We start from the raw sequence: 19,261 nt of genomic DNA, 5'->3' as shown, positions 1-19,261 counted from the left end.
GAATGAGACTTGTAAGGTGCTTTTTTTCATAAAAACCAACACTAATCTACAAAATTTAAATGTAAACACCAACTTCAGATTATTTGTATACTTTTGCATGACTTTCTGGTACTATAAAGGCTTTTTTACTTCTACTGGCTGGTCTAACTATTAGAATTTAACCATAAAATGTTATATAAACAGAATTATCTGACTTCTTGGGTAACTGGACTACACAAGTAGTCATTTAAACACCATGATCCAATATTCTTTTTCATCAGATTGCCATTGTCTGATCTTAAAAAAATCAGATAAATCCAATAATCTGGTTTTAAGTGTGTGTGAACAGTTTAATCTGGTTTCTTTAATTCAAAAGTTTAAGAACCAAGAAGAGCAGCAGAGTTTTTAGAGTAAAGCTGGAACAAGTTTGATGCTCAGCGACAGAGAGGGTCTGAATATCCCTCAATGGGAGGACACAGAAACAACTCCAATTCCAAAAAAGTTGGGACACTGTAAAATGTAAAAGTAAAAGCAGAAGTCAATGATTGCCAAATCTCATAAACCCATACTTTATTCACAATAGAACAGAAACAACATATCAGATGTTGAAACTGGGACATTTCACCATTTTATTAAAATATTAACTCATTCATATCTCAATAAAGCAGGGACAGGGCCATGTTTACCGTTGTGCAGCATCCCCTCATCTTCCAACAACAGTCTGCAAACATCTGAGGAGTGAGGAGACAAGCCGATGGGAGAGGAATGTTGTCCCATTCTTGCCTGGTATAGGATTCTAGCTGCTCAACAGTCTTGGGTCGTCTTTGCAGGATTCATGATGCTCCAAATGTTTTCTATTGGTGAAAGATCTGGACTGCAGGCAGACCAGTTCAGGACCCGGACTCTTCTCCTGTGAAGCCATGCTGTTGTGATGGATGTGGTATGTGGTTTATCATCGTCTGCTGAAATAGTTGAGGCCTTCCCTGACAGAGACGTTGTCTGGATAGGAGCATATGTTACTCTAAAACAGTGTTACTCAACCCTGCTCAACCAAAGAGCCAAACTGTTGAAAAATACATTTGCAAGAGCCACCATCTAAGAGGTGAAAAGTGTCAATTAAAATAGGTTAACGGTGGCAAAAGTGGTCAAAAAGCAGCAAACACAGGGAGAAAAGTGGAGGAAAGAGCAGAAAATGGCAAAAATGGGTGGGAAGTGACCAAAAAATAAGTTAGAGGTGGCAAAAAATTGCCAAAAAGTGGCAAAAATCAGGAAAAAAAGTGGGAAAATGGGCAAGAAGTGGCATTTAATTGCAAGAAGTGGTAAGAAACAGGCAAAAAGGGGCAAACACTGGGGGAAAGTGGCAAAATGGGTAAGAAGAGGGAAAAAATGAATTGCAGGTCACAAAAATGGTCCAAATTTGGCAAAACCATGCCAAAAAATGATTGAAAAGTGACTGAAATTGGCAAAAATCAGCCATAAGGTGGGAAAATGGAAAATTGGTGGCATTTTTTTTTTGGAAAAGGCAGTTTAAATGGGCTAAAAAGTGGCCAAGAAGGCAAAAAAGGTGCGAAAAAATTGCAAAAAGCAGGATAAAAGAGTCAAATAGAAGTGGCAAAAATGGGAATAATGTTTCAAATTAAGACATAAAAGAGCCACAAATCATCACAAAAGAGCCTCATGTGGCTCCAGAACCACAGGTTGAGTATCACTGCTCTAAAACCTCTCTCTGCTTTTCAGCATTGATAGTTCCTTTCCAGATGTTAGAGCTGCCCACGCCACAGACACTAATGCAACCCTGAAACTGCTCCATGTTTTCTAGATGTAGTTTTCACAGATTGGTGAAGCTCTGCCCGTCTTTACTTCTGAGAGACTCTTCCTCTCTAAAATGCTCCTTTAATACCCAGTCATGTGACTAATCTGTTTACAATTAAACCTTTCTAGTTGAAAAATGCTCCTCCAGCTGTTTTTCATTAGTGAGGTGAGTCCAGCTATGTTTAAGTGACAAAATCAGCTTTCAGACATTTATGACATGTTAAATATTTTTAATGTGTACAAAATATCAACAAATAAAAATAACACTTAAAGACATGACGTTTTTACATTTTCTGAAGGGTGAATTCAAGGATATTGGGACAGTTTTTGAATTTCCATCCCTTGATAGCTTTCTTACTGTCAATTCAAAGAAAAACAAAAACAAAATATGACATTTATGGAAGATGTTTCTGATTTGTTTAAGGAGAAAGAACAGTTTTATGATCATTCAAGGACCTGAATTATCTGGAAATTGGTCCAAAATGCAATTTTCAGGTAACATCTGGGTGATTGGGACAGTATTCAGCAGGTAATTAAGGCTAATGTGAGAATTTTTCCATGCATTTGCTTTGATTGACCTCGAAAGGACCTGAAATTTAAATTTAATTCACCAAACATGCTACAGAGGTAGGGCCAGGTCGCCATTTTATTCATTTTAAATGTCCAACCAGGATTACACAAGGCATTTTGTTGGCAATGGTAAGCAAAACCCAGGTAATCCAGGGACATTTTAGTGGTTGATGAGGGGTCGGCACACATTAAAAGGTTAAGAATCACTTATTTGGAACGTATACAGCACAAATAAATCCCAATTCGGCTGTTGTCCCTCCTACTTAGCCCTGCAAACCTGACTTTTTGCACAACTAGGGTCAGGATGTCCTGATCCTCGTTAGAATGGAGGGGTAGGGTGAAAGGTGAACACATGGTGTCTCAGGAAAAAAAACTTTTTTTTTGTCATTGGTTGAGAAAACAAACACATTTTTGTTTCACTTCCCGATTCAAGTTTCTATCTCAATCACCCTGAATTCACCCCACATGGCAAGAGATTTCCTTCAAGATTCAGAGGAACAGAGGCCTGGTCCACATGTAGGTGAATAATTCTGAAAACAGAGGATTTCCTCTGCTATGTTCCCAAAAACATCTTGGTTCACAGGAGAGCACAAAAACACGAGCTGTCAGTAGTCCGTCCTCCACTCAGACTCATGATGTCCTTGACATGCAAGAACTTCCTTGCTGTTCTCTGCGATGGCCTTCAACCAGCCAGAACGGCGCCTCATGGGGCGAGGTTTGTCTTTGGAGGATTGCATGAAGCACCAGAGACCTCTGTAGTCCATTCAGGCATCTCTGAAAGGCGTAAGCGAGCAGAGAAACCTCTGTTTTCAAAACTACCCACTCACACGTAGACTAGACCTCAGCAGTGACCGTTAACTTCAGCTGGAGTAGGATTCAGAGATTCAGTTAGCTGATTTTACAGTGTAATGAGACAAGAAACAGAGGAGTCGTCCTATGAGGTCCGATGGTTTGAATATGACTGAAGCCTGCAGTCACAACACTTAAACATGGCACGGATCATTTTTAAGAAGCAACATTTCGTATCAAAGAGTACAAAAGTAGAAAAATGTCAAAGAGGATTTGGCAAATAAGACATTTAAAGGGGGAAAGTGCAGAAGGCTGCTGAGTGAGGATGTTTATGGATCTCTAAGGCCGTTTTAAATAGACGTGACACCTGTTTTTGTCCTATTACTGCTCTGACATGGATACACCTGTCTATATGTACCTTAAATATACATTTACTAAGTAAAGAGGCTGTGTTAGCTGGAGCAGAGTGTTCAGCCTGTTCATGTTACACAGAGATTTCTAGCCATCAAGCTGACCATTTAAACCAGCAGCTCCAAACATATCTGGGAATGGCTACGGAGGAATCCTTGTTATTGTTTTTAGACACCTTGCACTCAAAATATCGACAGTATTCCTCAGAAAAAGTTTTGATTTTTTCTACCCCAATGATTATTCTGCCAAACTTTTATCAAGGAAAAGTCATATTTTGGGACTATATTCCAAAACGCTTTCAGGATTTAAACAAAAAATAGTACGTGTAAATCTAGAGCTTGTACCCCGGTATTTGAATGCCTCCAGAGTATGCCCATCCACGCCGTTCTTTTAAATGCATTATCTCAGTAATGCTTTGATACATTTTCATTAAACTTTACACACAAATCCATCCCGACTAAAGGGTTTACTGATGGGATTTTGAAGGTCATAGGTTAAAGTTTAAGGCCATTGGACCTTGTTATTGTCCCTTGCATTCTTGTAGACATAATCTCAATTTATAATATAAAGGAGGATTGACTCAACCCCAGTCGTGCTCTGGATGTCCTTGCATATTACCAGGGGCATGGGGAAATAATCTGCAGAAAAAACAGCAAAGTTCACACCTTTAAAGTGCAAGAAGGGGTGGATGTGCTGAGTGTAATGGGATTTTAGCTTCTTTGTCTCACCTCTTTCCCCCAACACCCCCTACTGTTCTCTTTTCTTTGGAGCCTCTCCTCTCACAGACATGGGAAAACGATAGGGCTAGGCAGGTGTGACTTTACTGCATACTGTATGTAATCACGAAGCAACAAAGGTGACTATGCTAGTTCCTGACTGGGTGTTAAACCTGGAGCCCATGACTGAATCAAAAGGTCCTTTTGTGTTTTAAATTGTGATGTCCACGAGACTGACCTCTCGTGTGTGTGTGTTGATTGACCTTCTTGCAAGAAATAAAACCTTTTTTTGTCGGCCAGCAGACGTCTGTATTTCATCGTTCACCAGCAGCATAGAAAAATTGCCATAACACAGGTTAGCATGGTCATTGGTTCCCAACTTGGGGTCCCGGACCTAAAGATCTAGGGATGGCTTTGTCTGCTCTGAGTCTGCCAAATTAGATTTGAAAATTAGACGAAAACCATGACAAAACAGTTATTAAGTACCACTAGTCTAGGGTACCCTTCAATTGGGTAGTAGGTTGCCAGGAGACCCTGGTCATGCTGTGGATGTCCCAAGGGCCCCAAAAACCATAGGTGAATTACCAGGGGTGAAAAGACCAGGACAAAAGATGCCATCGAGCTTGACCTTGGCCACTGAGTGACACACATGTCAACACCTGTTGATCTTGACTCTGGCTGCCCCAACCCCCTAGCCTGGGGTTGTGCTTGCAACTTTAAAAAGACTCATGCTCTTCCTAAACACAGTCTTGTTTAGTAGATAAAGGTATTAATCTACTTGTTTGTGCACAGTTTGTGAGATGCAATGTAAGAGAAAAAAAATGAACTATTGGAAAGGTCAGTATTTACCAATCTGCGGACATCAATGGACCACCGCTGCTCTCTTTCACTTGCAACAGCTTTCATTAAACTATAAATGACTATCAAAAGTTTTAAAAGCCTTGTTATTTTTTGCTACTATCAATCAAAATAACAGGGATTTTGCTTTTTTAAAACACATGGTATTGTAAAGTCCTGAATATTTTAACAGCTCTAGAAGAGTCTCATACCCAAAGGTAAGAAACCATAACACTTCTGTCAGTCCTGTCAGCATGAATGGAGGGTTCACCCTCCCTAACATGCTTAAAAATGAGCGCCTGTATGAACATGTCCGAAGAATTGACTTCAGAGTCGTAAATCAAACACACCTCACAGGGTTTTGATGATGAATGTGCAGCGTCACCGCCACAGCTTCCTTCCACAGCTCATGTCGTAACTATTTCAACACTTTCATGCTGTAACGTCTTGTTCTCTGGCTTTAAAACTGCCCCCCTCTAAAAACAGCATCCCCACATGTGCCTATTTTAAAGCACTCTTCCTGGGGTATAAAATTACATGTTAGAGCCCTGCCAACCTTAATGAACCATCACAAACTACAGCCCTTCAGTCGCTGTAAAGCCTTAGCAGGAAAGTCTTAAAGAGGCAGACTTTTTCCTCCTGTTATACCTCAAAATAACAAATTTAAATCTTTTAATTCTACAGAGAGAGAATTGGTCACCGTTGTATTTGTAATGATGAATAGTGGCAGAATAATTAAGCTTCTGTAAACATGATTAAGATTTGTTTTGACCCCATAAGCAAGAGATTCCAAGTGGTAGGCAAGCTGCACCAGAGAGCCCCTTTTACCTTCCAGCCTTCAACAGAGTTTGGTGCACGTCTGGGTCTCGACAAAGCCGCAAAATCTGTGATGTCTATCAGGCTCTAAAAGGTTAAAAAGCTATGAATTGCTCTTTATTTAAAAAAAAAAAACATGAAGATAGAGCACCTATGTAAATGACAAGGTAAAAGACTGAAGCATGTCATGCAAGTCTTACCAAGAGGTGGCGCTATGGAGGATATTCCATATTGGCTCCTAAATATGTTAAGAAGTGCTACCACATGAATACAGTTTGAGGAAGTCTTCAAACAGTATGACTGAGGTACAGTAACTTCCTGATGCATGGTGAAACATCACATGTAGGCAAGAGGTGGTGCTATGGCTGATATTGAGTGTTGGCTCTTAAACATGTTAAGAAGTAGACTCTAATGACTTAAGTGCTGTTTGAGGAAGTGTTGAGGCTGTATGATTGCGACAGAGTAACTTCCTGTGCATGGCGAGACATGACATTTAAACAAGCAAGAGGTGGCGCTAAGACAGGTATTTATAGCTGGCTCTAAAACATGTTTGAAAGGGGTCTCACCACATAAATGCAGTTTGGAGCCTGTATGATTGAGTTACAGTAACTTCCTGATGCATGGCAAGATATCACACTTAAAAAGGCAAGAGGTGGCGCTAAGTCAGGTATTTATAGCTGGCTCTAAAACATCTTAGGAAGGAGTCTCTCACCACATAAATGCAGTGTGGAGCCTGTATGATTGAGTTACAGTAACTTCCTGATGCATGGCGAGACATCATACTTTAACAAACCACCATAGCCATGAACATGCCTGATAACTTCGCTCCAGAGTCGTAAATCAAACATAATTTTCAGAGATGAATGTGCAGTGTCACCACCACCACTGCTTCGCCTCACAGCTCTTGTTGTAACTATTTAAATACTTTAATGCTATAACATCCTTAGAAAAGCGTCCCTATTCATGCTTATTTTGAAATGCTCCTCCTGGGATATCAAATTACACGTTTATATCTATTTTTGTAGATATTTAACGGTGGCCCTTAATTATATTTGGTAGTGGCCTCTTACCACTGAAGTTTTGAGTCATTCAGGGGCCTTCATGATTGAGTGACGGTAACTTCCTGATCTATGGCAAGATATCAAACTTTAAAAAGCCATCATAGCCACGCCCTTTGACTTTTGTACACATGCCAATTAACTTTTTGTTGCAAAGGTCTCCTCCAGCAGTAAACTAAATTTCAAGTCAATCTGATGAACACCCCTGAAAGGAAGAAGGATCCCTGGAAATGGCTACTTACTGTTGATTTGGCGAGTCCATGAAGCATTTTACGTAAGATACATAAGTCTACAAAATTTCAAATCCCTGGTTGGACATTCTGCAAGGGCTGAGTTTTCTAAATATTCTAGGGGGCAGCTCTGAGTCTGGTCGTCATGCCCGCACACAAAATCAATATTGGTCATCTCCTTAGACGCTAACTTTCGCAAATTCATTCAAAATAGCAGATTCTTCTTGGTGTTAGGTGATGAATTCAACAGGCTTTCTTGTAGATGTCACAGAGCTGCATAAGCTCACCAAATTTCATACATGTAGCTGAAAGAAGCTGCTACAGAAACTAATTTCTGAAAATTTCAAGGGGAGGCTATGCAGCCATGTCGCAAAAGCTCTCCACAAAGCCAAAAACTATAAACTTTTCACCAAGGTTGCCAAATTTGACGAGACTCTGGGGATGCTCAAGCCTCCAAAAATTTGAATATTTTGGAAAAAATGCAATGCAACAGAGTCCTTGTAACCTTCGTACTCAAACACCCCAAAAACTCTTCCTACTTCCTGTTTGGGCTTTGTTGTCCAGTAACTACCCAAGCTGTAGTTCCTAGTTAGCCAGAGTATCGGAAAGCTTGGCTGGGGCCTCTTACAAGCAAATGCTTGCAGGTTGATCGCTGATTACAGAAACAGTTGGCACCAAGGGGAATGCTGTCCAATTAGCGCCCATTACCCATAATAATGCCAAAGAGCTGCTGTGCATTCTTTAGGACTTCACTCAGGCTTTGGCCTGTCAGTGGTGGGTTCCCCTGCTTCTAACTATGGCCTGCTGGCTGGATGAATGAGTGAATTTAGCCCAAATTATCACTAAATCAAGGATGTGCAGCCATGAAGGCAGTTCATCATTTAAGCAAAAAAGTGAATGAAAAAGGAAAACTGGGCTGCGGAAAAAATAAGGCCATTTAGAGATCAAGTATAAGGTTCATTTGCTTCCTGGGCTCTGAAGAATTCTAAACAATCTGTTAATGTTTTTAGAGAGTTGATATTTACTGTATATGAAAGGGAACGCCTTAGTCTTGCCAGCCTATTTATACCCACCACTCCTCGTGTGTCCCCATCTGTTCTTTTGAGTATAAATAAGCTACATTATTTATTTTCCCATGAAAATACATTGAATTCATTGGTCAAACTGGCTTCTTTGACCAACCGGCTTGCTCCTGGTTGCTAGCTTGTTAGCTATTAGCTAGCCAGTTCCAGCGGTATAAACGCTGATGTTTGACGTTTCAGAGTAAGAAAAGTGTTGCTGATAACACTTACAATACTTCTGCTTTGTTCAAGTTTTAAAATGTCTTCTTCCCAAAAGGCAGATCAGTGTGCACCGCCCATACTGCAAAGACAGTACGCTTCATTAGAGACTTTCGGCGGTGATAAATCTGTCCAGTAGTCGGTTGATCCAAAGTCCAGGCTCCAGTCGCCTCTTCAGAAACCTCCGACTGACTGCACATCTTCTTAAGAGTTCAAGACTCAAACCTGAGACCGTCAAATGCTCCTTCAGTCGATCAGAGATCGCAGCACCGCCGCCAGACCAAGTATTAAACCTAACCTGGTCCATGTGGGTATGCTTGTGGTGCCGCTTCCTGTGAGGTTTAACGTGTGGTTACACGTAGGACTGAGGGAGGTCGGAGTGGTACTGGCCGACGCGTGGCCGGGTGTTGTGGAGAGTTGTCGTAACCTGAAGTTGTGTTTCATGGCGGAGTATTGATCCGGACCATGAGGGATGTTCAGCGTCTCGGTTAAGACTTCATGACCAGGGTACCTCACCTGGAGCAGAAGAAGACAACATCACATAAGAGAGAAACAAAATGAACATGGAGAAAGTAGGAAAATTATTTACAACTCCACAAAGCTGCCTGGATAGAGGTATCAAAGAAAGATTATGCTCTGATTTGTGGCTGTTTTTGGCAGTGAGGAAAGATCCTGATAAAAATACTGCTCTGCTTTTAGACGCTCCTCTTATGGAAACACATGATGGACAAACAACGCATGCTTTTCCACTTCCTCTGGCTTGAGACTAGTTTTTGTTCTTTTGGTCTGTTTGCATGTTTATCTTTAATAAACAGCTTTAGGAGCCAAAGTGAGAGCAGAGCATTTGATTATTTCTCTAGAAAAAAAAAAGGTTCCATCCCAATCATCCCTCCCCTCTCCAATTTAGCCCCTCCCCTTCATTGCTCTCCTGTTGCTATGGTGACAACTTCATACATTTCATGTAAATTCAAACTTTTATGTCTAAATGTTTAATGAATGATCAAACATTTTAAAAACAAAACCATTTTATCTTGAAGGTACCACTAGAGGTCACTGTGTAGTTTACCGTGAAAGTGTAGTTTCCAGGCAGCAGCAGTCGGTAGTATTCTCCATTTTTGTCCGTCCTAAACGGACACAAATTCTTACGACCTTTCACCTCCACTTCTGCGTTCTGGACAGGAACACCTGCCCCATTAAACACCTGACCTTTAACACCTGGAAGTAGACACATACAGAAGTAGATGGTGATTGTTAGGTATTAGGTTGTTTATTTTTGTATTCAAGGATTTTTTGAGGCAGGTATTGGAAAGAGTAGTAAGATAACAAAGGTATTTGAAGGGGAAAATGGGAAATTTTTGATTATATACTAACATAGAGTTGAGGACACAAATTATTAGTTATTAATCTGTCAAGCGCCTGATGGTCTTCTGGCATAGACCTTTATCTTTAGTTCACCCACAGGTTTTCAACTGGATGTAAGTCAGGGCTTTAGTCAGGCTGGTCACTAAGGCTGACTTTGGTCTTCTGGAGGTGGTTCATCACCAGGAGTTGCAGATATTTTGGGTCATTGTTGAAGACAAAGAGATGACCCAGACCCAGTTTAGCTGCTGACTGAGGACGCACTGAAGCATCCCTACAGCATAATCCTCCCACCATGTTCCACTGTGGGGAAGGTGTCCTCTCCCTTCTTTCTCCAAACATCACCAACGTCTCTATGGCCAAAGAGCTCTAGTTTGGTCTCATCATGCTTCCAGGATCAGAATCTTTCTCCAGGTTGTCCTTAGCAGACTTCAGTGTTGCTTGAAGGCGCCTCTTCTGCAGACTTCTTCTTGGTTTACTGATGATCTTCGTTGAGACTCCAATTCCTGACTTGGCTTTTAAAATCACTGAAAAGAGCTTTAATAGACTTTTATCGTGGTGGTAATGTAGATATACCTGTAAGTAACGATCACTAAAACTAAGTTCTGGCTGTGAAATCTCTGTTTTTAGAAATTTAAATACGGTCTCTGTGCTGCAGAATGATTTTACAGATGGTGAAACACGCCCAGTGCTGCAGCTCCACATAGTGGTCAATGGCTGCTGCCACTCTTCACAGCTCTTATGCCCTCCAGGCCTCCATGTAGGTCACATGATTAAAGTTATAAATACAGACTAATGTACTTGAACGCTGCACACTTTCCCCACATGGTATATAGAAAACAAACCAGACTTCAGGTGAACAGACTGAAAGGTACTGACCCAGGTGAACCTGCTGGATGAAGGCCAGCAGAGCCTTCCTGTTCTCCGTCCACAGAGCAGGAAGTTGGTTAACCGGAGGAAACTTACAGCAGGAAATCTCCAGAGTCAGCTCCAAACACTGAGCCCACACGTAGTTATAGTCCTGCATCCCACCTGGACACACACATGCAAACAGTCTTATTAATGCACAGTTTGACTATTTTATTCATGCTAGACTTCCTCTTCCAAACATTTACCATTCTCAATAGACCCTATCGTTATTTTTGGTGTATGAAAGGATTACTGGGCGTAGCATTGCTGTCTATAGTAACATTGCATTGCTCAGTGAGGTGAAGCTGCTGTCAGTGAGGTGATCACATTGCAGTGATCAAGTTTCTGCAGCAGGAAACACGAGGAGGCAGATCAGTGACTCCTCTCTCTCTGCTCAGCAGGTTTCTACCCAAGCCTGTCCAGGAATTATTCTTTTTTAAAGAATGATCCACGTCATTCAACATTCAAGGCTGTCTTTGGATCTAAAGTTTCCTTTATTTAATATATAAAGTAAAGATTAGGGTGTTCACTGCTGTCATCTTTCCTTTAGTCCTCGTTTAAACCATGAAATTAACACCTGTAGAAAATAATCTTAATTTGAAAGAGACAAAAACCACTTCCTTATGGTCTGAATGCTTTAAAATCACTGAGTTACATACATCTATGATATTACCTATCAGAGGGTACCACTGGTACCCGTTAGTGATGCCCTCCAGGAATGGCCTTCCGTCGGCGCAGCGGTCACCTTGGTGCATGTTGGCGTGGTTGTTAGAGTACACCTTGGCCAGGTGGATGAACACGTCATCATCAGGGCTGACACTGGCCCCGCCCATCAGCTCACTGCCTGGAGGAAATAAAAAGGAGTTAATCCAAAACCTCAAAAGCTAAACAAGTGGAGCCACAATAATGGTCATTATGAAGGAGAAGTTTTACTCCGGATGGGACAGGACCCACACCTTCCAAAACTTTAGTCTGGTCAGTCTCAGAATATTTTCCCAGAAGTCTTGGGGATCATCAGGATGCTTCTAGTCAAATGTGAGACGAGCCTTAGTGTTCTTTCTGGTCAGCAGTGGTTTTGCCTTGGAACTCTCCCATGATGCCATTTTTGCCCAGTCTCTATCTTAGGCCTCATCTACACAGACGAATTCAGGATAATATGCTTAAGTGCTTTGTTTTATTGCCATTTCATCCACACGAAAACAGTGTTTTGGGAGGCCATAAGTGCTGTTTTTGTCCCAGAGTGAACAAATCTGTATAACTGCGTCTTTCTTGAAACGATTACGTCGAACAATGGTCAGGGAGCACATCTGTTCCCTCAAGGGCATTCAAGTTTGGTGCCATGTGCGGCACAAAAGCTTCATACGCATGCTCTGTAATCATCTTCTCTCTTTTTGTGCTATTTCCGTGGCACCATCACAGCGCCACAAACAGGCTCGACATATAAACAACAGTCTTTGCATTAGCATGGAACCACTGAAACGACTGAAGACATTTCCTGAAATGATCCCACGTTTACAGAAAACATATCTTGTTTTCATGTCTGTGTGGACAAGGCTTTATTGTTGAATCATGAACTCTGACCTTAACTGAGCCAGTGAGGCCTGCAAGTCTTTAGATGTTGCTCTGGGTTCTTCTGGGACCTCCTGGATGAGTCAGCCATACGCTCTTGGAGTCACTTTGGTAGGCTGGCCACTCCTGGGAAGGTTGGCCACTGTTCCAAGTTTTCCCCTTAGTGGGTAATGGCTCTCCCCATGCTTGGGTGGAGTCCCAAAGCCTTAGAAATGTCTTTGTAACCCTCTCCAGACTGATACATGTCAGTGACTTTGTTTCTCATCTGTTCTCTTTAGATAGTTCAATGAGGTGTTGATAAGATAAGATATTCCTTTATTAGTCCTACAAGGAGATCTTTTAGCTGACTTCACTTTGTCAGACCGGTTCTATTTAAGGGATTTCTGGACTCAACGGGTCTGGCAGTAATCAGGCCTGGGTGTGGATGGTGAAATTGACCTCAGCTTTTCAAAAAATGTGTTAATTCATGATTTAACAGGGAGGGAAAGAGCTTTTCCACATAGGATCAGGTAGGTTTGGATGGCTTTTTTCCTTAATAAATGAATCATCATTTAAAAACTGACTTTTGTTTTTTCTCAGGTTATCTTTGTCTAATTTTAAAATCTGTTTCTTATTCTTAAGCTTACAATTTTAACACACCTTCCATTGCTTTTGCTTGTGACCTGCAATCAGCTGTGTACAAAATATACAAAGCAGCAGTATCAAAAATCCTTCATTAGACAAGGTGGTACAGTTTAGTTCCAGGCCCTGAGGTTGGAAATAATAAACAGAGCATTTTCTTACCTTCTTTAATTGAAATCATGTGTTAAGCTGCAGGAAACGTGTTATAATAAACCAACCTTCAGAGCCGAAAAGACTAAACCAGCTGGAACAATAGTGATTAGTAATCCTGACCCTCTTCACCGAGGAGTTTCTGTAAAAATGGTTTCTTAGATATATCTGAAACCATGTTCAGACTCCTAAAAAGCATTATTTGGGCATTTCAGCCTCCCTAAAAGATGTGATCAGAGTGTGAAGGCAAATATCTTCACGTGTTTATCAAGCGCTGCTCAACAATGTCTGAGGATGGAGTGTAAGAGTCTGCTTCCCGTCCCCTCTGCTTTGTACTTTTATATAATCTAATCTTTGAAATAAAAATATCCAAACATCGTCTCAGGGTTGTTTTGGACCACCAAGTCTTTTCTCAGTTTCAAGGTCGTATTGTTTTAGAAACTTATCGTCTGAGAAACTCCTGAGTCACGTCTCCTCGCTCTGCGGTGCATTAAAGCAGACTCTGAGACTTGAGTACGTTGCGGCCCTCAGATCCTCGAAAAAACCCTCCCAGTGACATAAAAGCTCCATGGACACTGATAAATGTTTCTAATCAGGTAGTTTCCAGAGTGTCACCTGTTAATCTAACAGCAGTTAAACAATGGCACGGCTTCTGTAAACCAGACTAAATCAATGGGAAATAGGTGGTGTTTAAGTTTAGTCTTCTGGCCGTGCAGTGTATGATTTTTATAGTATTAATAACATTTAAACATCTTAATTATTCCTTTAAAGCCATATGTTTGTGAGTATATCTGTTTACCTCCGTTGCTGTTGTCATAGGGATAACTCGCCACTAGAGCTCCTCCATGAAGGTTTGCAGACAGAACAAAACTCTCCATCTTTAGCCAGTCGATCACAGCCCTGACCTGAAACACATTTCATTCAAGACAAGGGTAAATATATTTAAAATAAGGGTGTAATACAGAGGAGTTTAACACTGAAATATCAACTTTAAACACAACTTGACCACTACTGTCTTGGATACTAATGTGCATAAGTTGGGGGGGGCTGCAGAGTCTAGGTCAAGCTCGATGGCATCTCTTATCAGGGCATTTTCACCCCTGGTAATACGCCAAAACAGGCTGATCAGGGACTTGAAGCCCATCTGGACTATACCCTTGGTCATGTTTACTTTCCACATCCACCCCTTACTCCACCCTAAAGGTCATTTTTTCTGTTGTTATTGTTTGTTAGTTTTTCAACAGATTATTTTCCCATACCCCTTGGAAAAATGCAAGCACAACCAGAGCACAGCCAGGATTGTGTCGATCCTCCTTCCTTCCTCACCACATCTTCGCCTTACATCAGCCTCAATTTTTGTCCCAAACATGCCTAAAAGTTCTGCACAGTGCTGTATATATAATACCTCAAATATTTCCAAACATATTCAAAAACTGAAAAATTATCTGCAGCAAAACGGTGGATTGCTCCCTCCGGGTGGGGAGTGAGTCTTTGCCCCAGGTGAAGGAGTTCAAGTATCTTGGGGTCTTGTTCACGAGTGAGGGTAAAAGGGAGAGACTGATGGGCAGATTGGTGCAGCATTGGCAGAACTGCAGACCTCACCTATGGTCATGAACCCTGGGTAATGACTGAAAGAATGAGATCGTCGATACGACGATCCTCTATAGCGTGTCTGGGTTCAGCCTTTGATTTAGGGTGAGGAGTTCAGACATCAAGAGGTAGCTAGGAGTAGAGCTGCTGCTCCTAGGAGCCAGTTTAGATGATTCATACATCTGATCAGGATGCCTCCTGGTCACCACCCATTGAGGTATTTTGGGCACGTCCGGCTGGGAGGAGACCTCGGGAAGACCCAGAATGCGTGGGAGGGATTACACATCCTGTCTGGTCTGGGAATGCTTCAGGATCCCCCAGCAGGAGTTGGAAGGTGTTGCTGGGGAAAGGGGCGTCTGGGTGGACCTGCTTAGTCTGCTACCCAGTCACGGATAAACAAATGAAGATGGATGGAGAAAAATTTATTGATATGTCTATGTTGGAAATGTGAGGGGCAGCAACATAATGAGGTGTGAACTTCTACAGGAAGTTGCTGTTCTGTCGCTGTACCTCATATCCAAGAGCCTACATGCCCCACCCCCTCATCCCCCCTAATGTGGCCCCACTAGACATTTCCAGCTCAAGTAGAAACCAGAGATATTACTCAGCTCCATCCCCTTCCTTTGATTACTTCTTGTTCTGAACTCTTCATAAAAAATAACACTCCATAAGGTGGATTTACTAAACAGCAAGCCACCATTTTTGTTTCATGAATGAATTTACTATGAGGGAGAAAATCTGGTAAAAGTGGCCGTCCTGGGTCACGCATGGAGAATGCTTGGTGAGTTTTTTGCAGGATTTATCAGGAAGGAACATTTCTTTTCCTGCCATCTAATTTTCGTACACAAATGTGCTTTTTCTGCATCATATTCAAACTTTTTCCTAGTTTTATGACAAAAATGAAGCTCTGCAGCTTAATACATTTAATCCCTGTTGTATTCTTGAATCCTGTTTACAAAGAGGACCTCCTAATGCTGCAAGGTCCAGTTTTATTGGATTTTGTACAAGTATAAAATCCAATAAAACTGGACCTCTCTATGAACAGTGTTTAACTTGAGTATGATTTATGACCGACCTCTGCCTCCCTCTTCTCCACGTCTGGCTGCTGTTTACGTAGACCAGAGAAAGCATCCGGAAAGTTCCTGTTCAGATCGATGCCGTTAAAGTTATACCTGAAACAGGAGAAAAAACAGAGATTAACCTTTAACAGAATCACCAACACACTGACAAAATCTGTGTTAATGATCGGCAGCAGGAACAGCTTCTTAATGTTTCCTGTTTTTCTCCTGACATCACCGCACATTTGATGTTTTTGATTTTCAGATACACAAGTGGGCAGAATCTTCCTTCCAACTTTTGTAAATCGATTTTTAAAGATGTTTATAGGAAATCTGTGGGTGAATAAAAGGGTCTGAGAGAAGTGTCAGCTGGTGCCGATGCTCCCGTGGGCAAGGCACTTGTGTTAAAATAAAGTTTCCCATGATCCTTTAACCGTCATCAGGAAGTAAGCGTGCCTTTATTTAAACAGCAGAGGCACAGAACAGATTTAAACTCCACTGAGGATGTTTTAGGAGATGTTGCCAAGGCTGATGAGAGAATATTACCTTCTGACAACACAGTCACAGAAGCACAGACCTTTTCAGGGTCAGATTAGGTGTAAAAGTATGTATTTAAACAAAAAAAGATCAGCTAAAGGCAGTAATATTAGAAGAGCCATCAGATCAGATGTATTAATTGGTATAAAACCTATAAAGAATGCTAAATTTAGTCATATATAAACCCAACAAGGCTTGAAGTTAGAACTTATTTGCCAAGGATGCTGCCAGGAACCATCAGTGCTACTTTAAGGCAATGAAGATGAAGAAATAAATATCTATGATCAAAAACCAAAGGTTAAATGCTGATTTCTCCCCCTAACTGGAGAAACATTCTGATATTCAGGGCAGAGAGGAGCGCTTCCTTATACGGTGTGGAAAGTGCTGACCTCTGACACTCTCTCTTTCAACAAAACTCAGATCTAAACTCACGGCGGCTGTTTAAAGCGCCGCTCAGACCGCTGCCGTTCAGTAAGGGAGCAGATTAACACACTCACAATGACCCACAAACACACTTAAACACGCTACATTAGCACAAGTCAAAACACTTCTAATGAGACACTCAGAGGCCTTCACTGACTGTAGATACTGATCTACACCCAGTCTGGTTTCCTGACTATCAGAGTGTTTTGGGCGTTGGAGCGTCGCAGAGTTTAGTCTACAGTCAACATGGCGGCTACATGATTGTCATCTCAGGTCTCTTAAGTCTGTTTTGACATTTGGCTGGCACACAGACGCTCTAACCCTGTATGCAGCCATGTTTGGCATGCATTTAACAGCCTAGAAGCTTCTTAAAGCTGCTGTTTCTAGATTTCTTACATCAACAGTACATCACATGACTTTTTGGTGCTGCTACATGAGGCAAACATACTCAGTACTAGAGTTAACACCAGTTTGAAGGAGCATAATTGCTCAATTTGACTGAATTGATGAATGATTGTGATCAACCACGGATATCTGTAGATTAATCAAGATTAAACACTGAATAGTTTGACAGTCCTAATTATTACTTAAAACCAATCTAAAAGCAATCTAAACATCCGTAGCTGGTTCTGTGCTTGCTACAGTCCACCAGAGAAAGACTTTGGCAGCCTTGTTCCTGTTTCCACTACACTGCCTTTAAGAACAGAAGCTGTAGAAAGATTTGGTAGTGTTTGAAGGCACAAGTTATCACACGCTGCAATGCAGTGATGCTACATTACATTAAAGTGGGTCTTAATTAGTGCTGCATAATAAATCTAGTTGCAATCACAATAGAAACCTCAGACTGCAATTACACAACCCCTTAAATGACTGTTATTATTTTTGGATTCAGTCGTACTTGAAATGTTAACGAAAAATCCTGAAGTAGTTTACAATAGTGCAAGTATTACATTTTGTAAAGCAGGAGTTCTCAACCTTTTCAGCCTGCCCCCAAAATTAAGGTGCCAGAGACCGGGGACCCCCACTGTACCTGACGGTGGTTGCACACGGCCATGAACCAAGCCTGTCCATTAGGTGGATAAATGGGAGAGCTTTCTGGGGCCCAGCCAAACTGGGGGTCTATGGAGGTCAGCAAAATCCTTGTCTATTATAAAGTTAGGCTGTGAAAACCAAATTTTATATTTGACCTGAATAATAGCCACACTTACCAAAGAAACAAATATCTTTATTTATTCATCTGTGTCTTCTTAAAAATGTAAATCCCTTTTGTCAGAAAAGAATAAAAATGGTTTAGAAGTTGCTAAAATGGGTTAATAATGGCAAAAAAATGTTGGAAAAGGTGGTGAAGTCGGATTTTTAAAGTAGCAGAAATGGGTCCGAAGTGGCAAACATTAGATAAAAATGGGTCTAAGTGGCAAAAATGTGTCTGAAATGGCTTTAGATTTGCAAAATTGGTGGAAATCTGATGAAATGGGATGAAAAATTGTTATAAACGGGCAAAAAAGGGTTAACTGAGAAAGAAAAAAATTGGTAGATATTGGCAGAAAAGTACCAAAACTGGGCATATCAAATGGTGAAATGTGGTTAAAATGGGAAAAATTGGGAGTAAAAAGGGGTAAAAAAAAAAGAAAAAAAGGATTTGTGTTTTGAGTTGAGAAATAGAGTCTTCTAAACTGCCATTATTCTCTGAATTTTCACTGACAACCAAGCAGGTTGATCCATGATCCCATTTATGAATTATATTGTAATTGTAATTATAAATAGCAGTATTGTTCACTCATTATTACCAAATCCTGCAGCACTAATCGTAGCTGAATCTTTACATGTTAAATGTGTGTCAGTACCTCCCTGTGCTGAGTATGCAGTCTGTGTCTGATGCATCGAAGCCGTCTGGGTTCATCGTCGGCAGGATGTGGATGCGGGTGCTGTTGAGTAACTGCACCGCCCAGCTTTCGTTGTTACGATAACCGCTGACCAGGTCGTTAATTAGATGTAGCAGAACAACCCGGCCAAGGACCTAAAAACATAAACAACAACAGCTTTAAAAAATGCATTTAAAAGGAAAATAAAAGGGGGCATTTTTTATTTTAGTTGGGGTAGAATGGTAGAAATATTGATCTATTTTTGAAAGGTTACAGTGATCAGAAGTCTGGTGTTGAGAAGTGAACCCTAACTTCCTCTCCCCCTATATTTTTATCAAGACGTCTCTCTGCTGGATGCGCCGGCGCGCTCCCTCCTGGTGGAGACCAACGGGAGAGGAAGCGATGCTGTGAGTCAGCAGGGAATCGAAACGTAATCCGCAGACGAGTCAGAGGCTGATTGGATGGGTGGGAGGGAATAAAAAGACAAACTTTTGTGAATGAATGTGCGCCTCAGGGGGCAGAAAGAGAGAAGGGTGGGAAAGGTGTGTGTATCCAGCTGCCTCACACTCACACACACATGTCAGGACTAGCTCAGCCTCCGGACATCGTTCTGTTTTCCTGAGACGCTCGTCTGAACCGCCTCGCTGTTTTTGCTCCTCTACCGTCGCACTACAACAGGCCTATT

At 41.4% G+C, this 19,261-nt stretch overlaps 1 protein-coding gene across 1 annotated transcript in view; it reads right to left on the bottom strand.

Moving 5' to 3' along the window:
- Positions 1-2,080: 2,080 nt before the first annotated feature.
- The window catches only part of cpm (carboxypeptidase M), a 35,762-nt gene continuing 18,581 nt past the window's right edge, over positions 2,081-19,261 (bottom strand). The window contains exons 4-10 of the mRNA XM_041781171.1: positions 18,559-18,731; positions 15,772-15,868; positions 13,906-14,011; positions 11,440-11,610; positions 10,737-10,889; positions 9,565-9,713; positions 2,081-9,014 (exon numbers count right to left, since the gene is read on the bottom strand). Coding sequence (XP_041637105.1) covers positions 8,745-9,014; positions 9,565-9,713; positions 10,737-10,889; positions 11,440-11,610; positions 13,906-14,011; positions 15,772-15,868; positions 18,559-18,731 — 1,119 coding nt within the window. The 3' untranslated portion in view covers positions 2,081-8,744. The remainder of the gene's footprint in view (positions 9,015-9,564; positions 9,714-10,736; positions 10,890-11,439; positions 11,611-13,905; positions 14,012-15,771; positions 15,869-18,558; positions 18,732-19,261) is intronic.

This window comes from Cheilinus undulatus, linkage group 23, assembly GCF_018320785.1.
Source record: "Cheilinus undulatus linkage group 23, ASM1832078v1, whole genome shotgun sequence".
Classification (NCBI taxonomy): domain Eukaryota; kingdom Metazoa; phylum Chordata; class Actinopteri; order Labriformes; family Labridae; genus Cheilinus; species Cheilinus undulatus.
The sequence above is the reverse complement of the archived record's forward strand: the minus strand, read 5'-3'. Positions and strand labels throughout refer to the sequence as shown.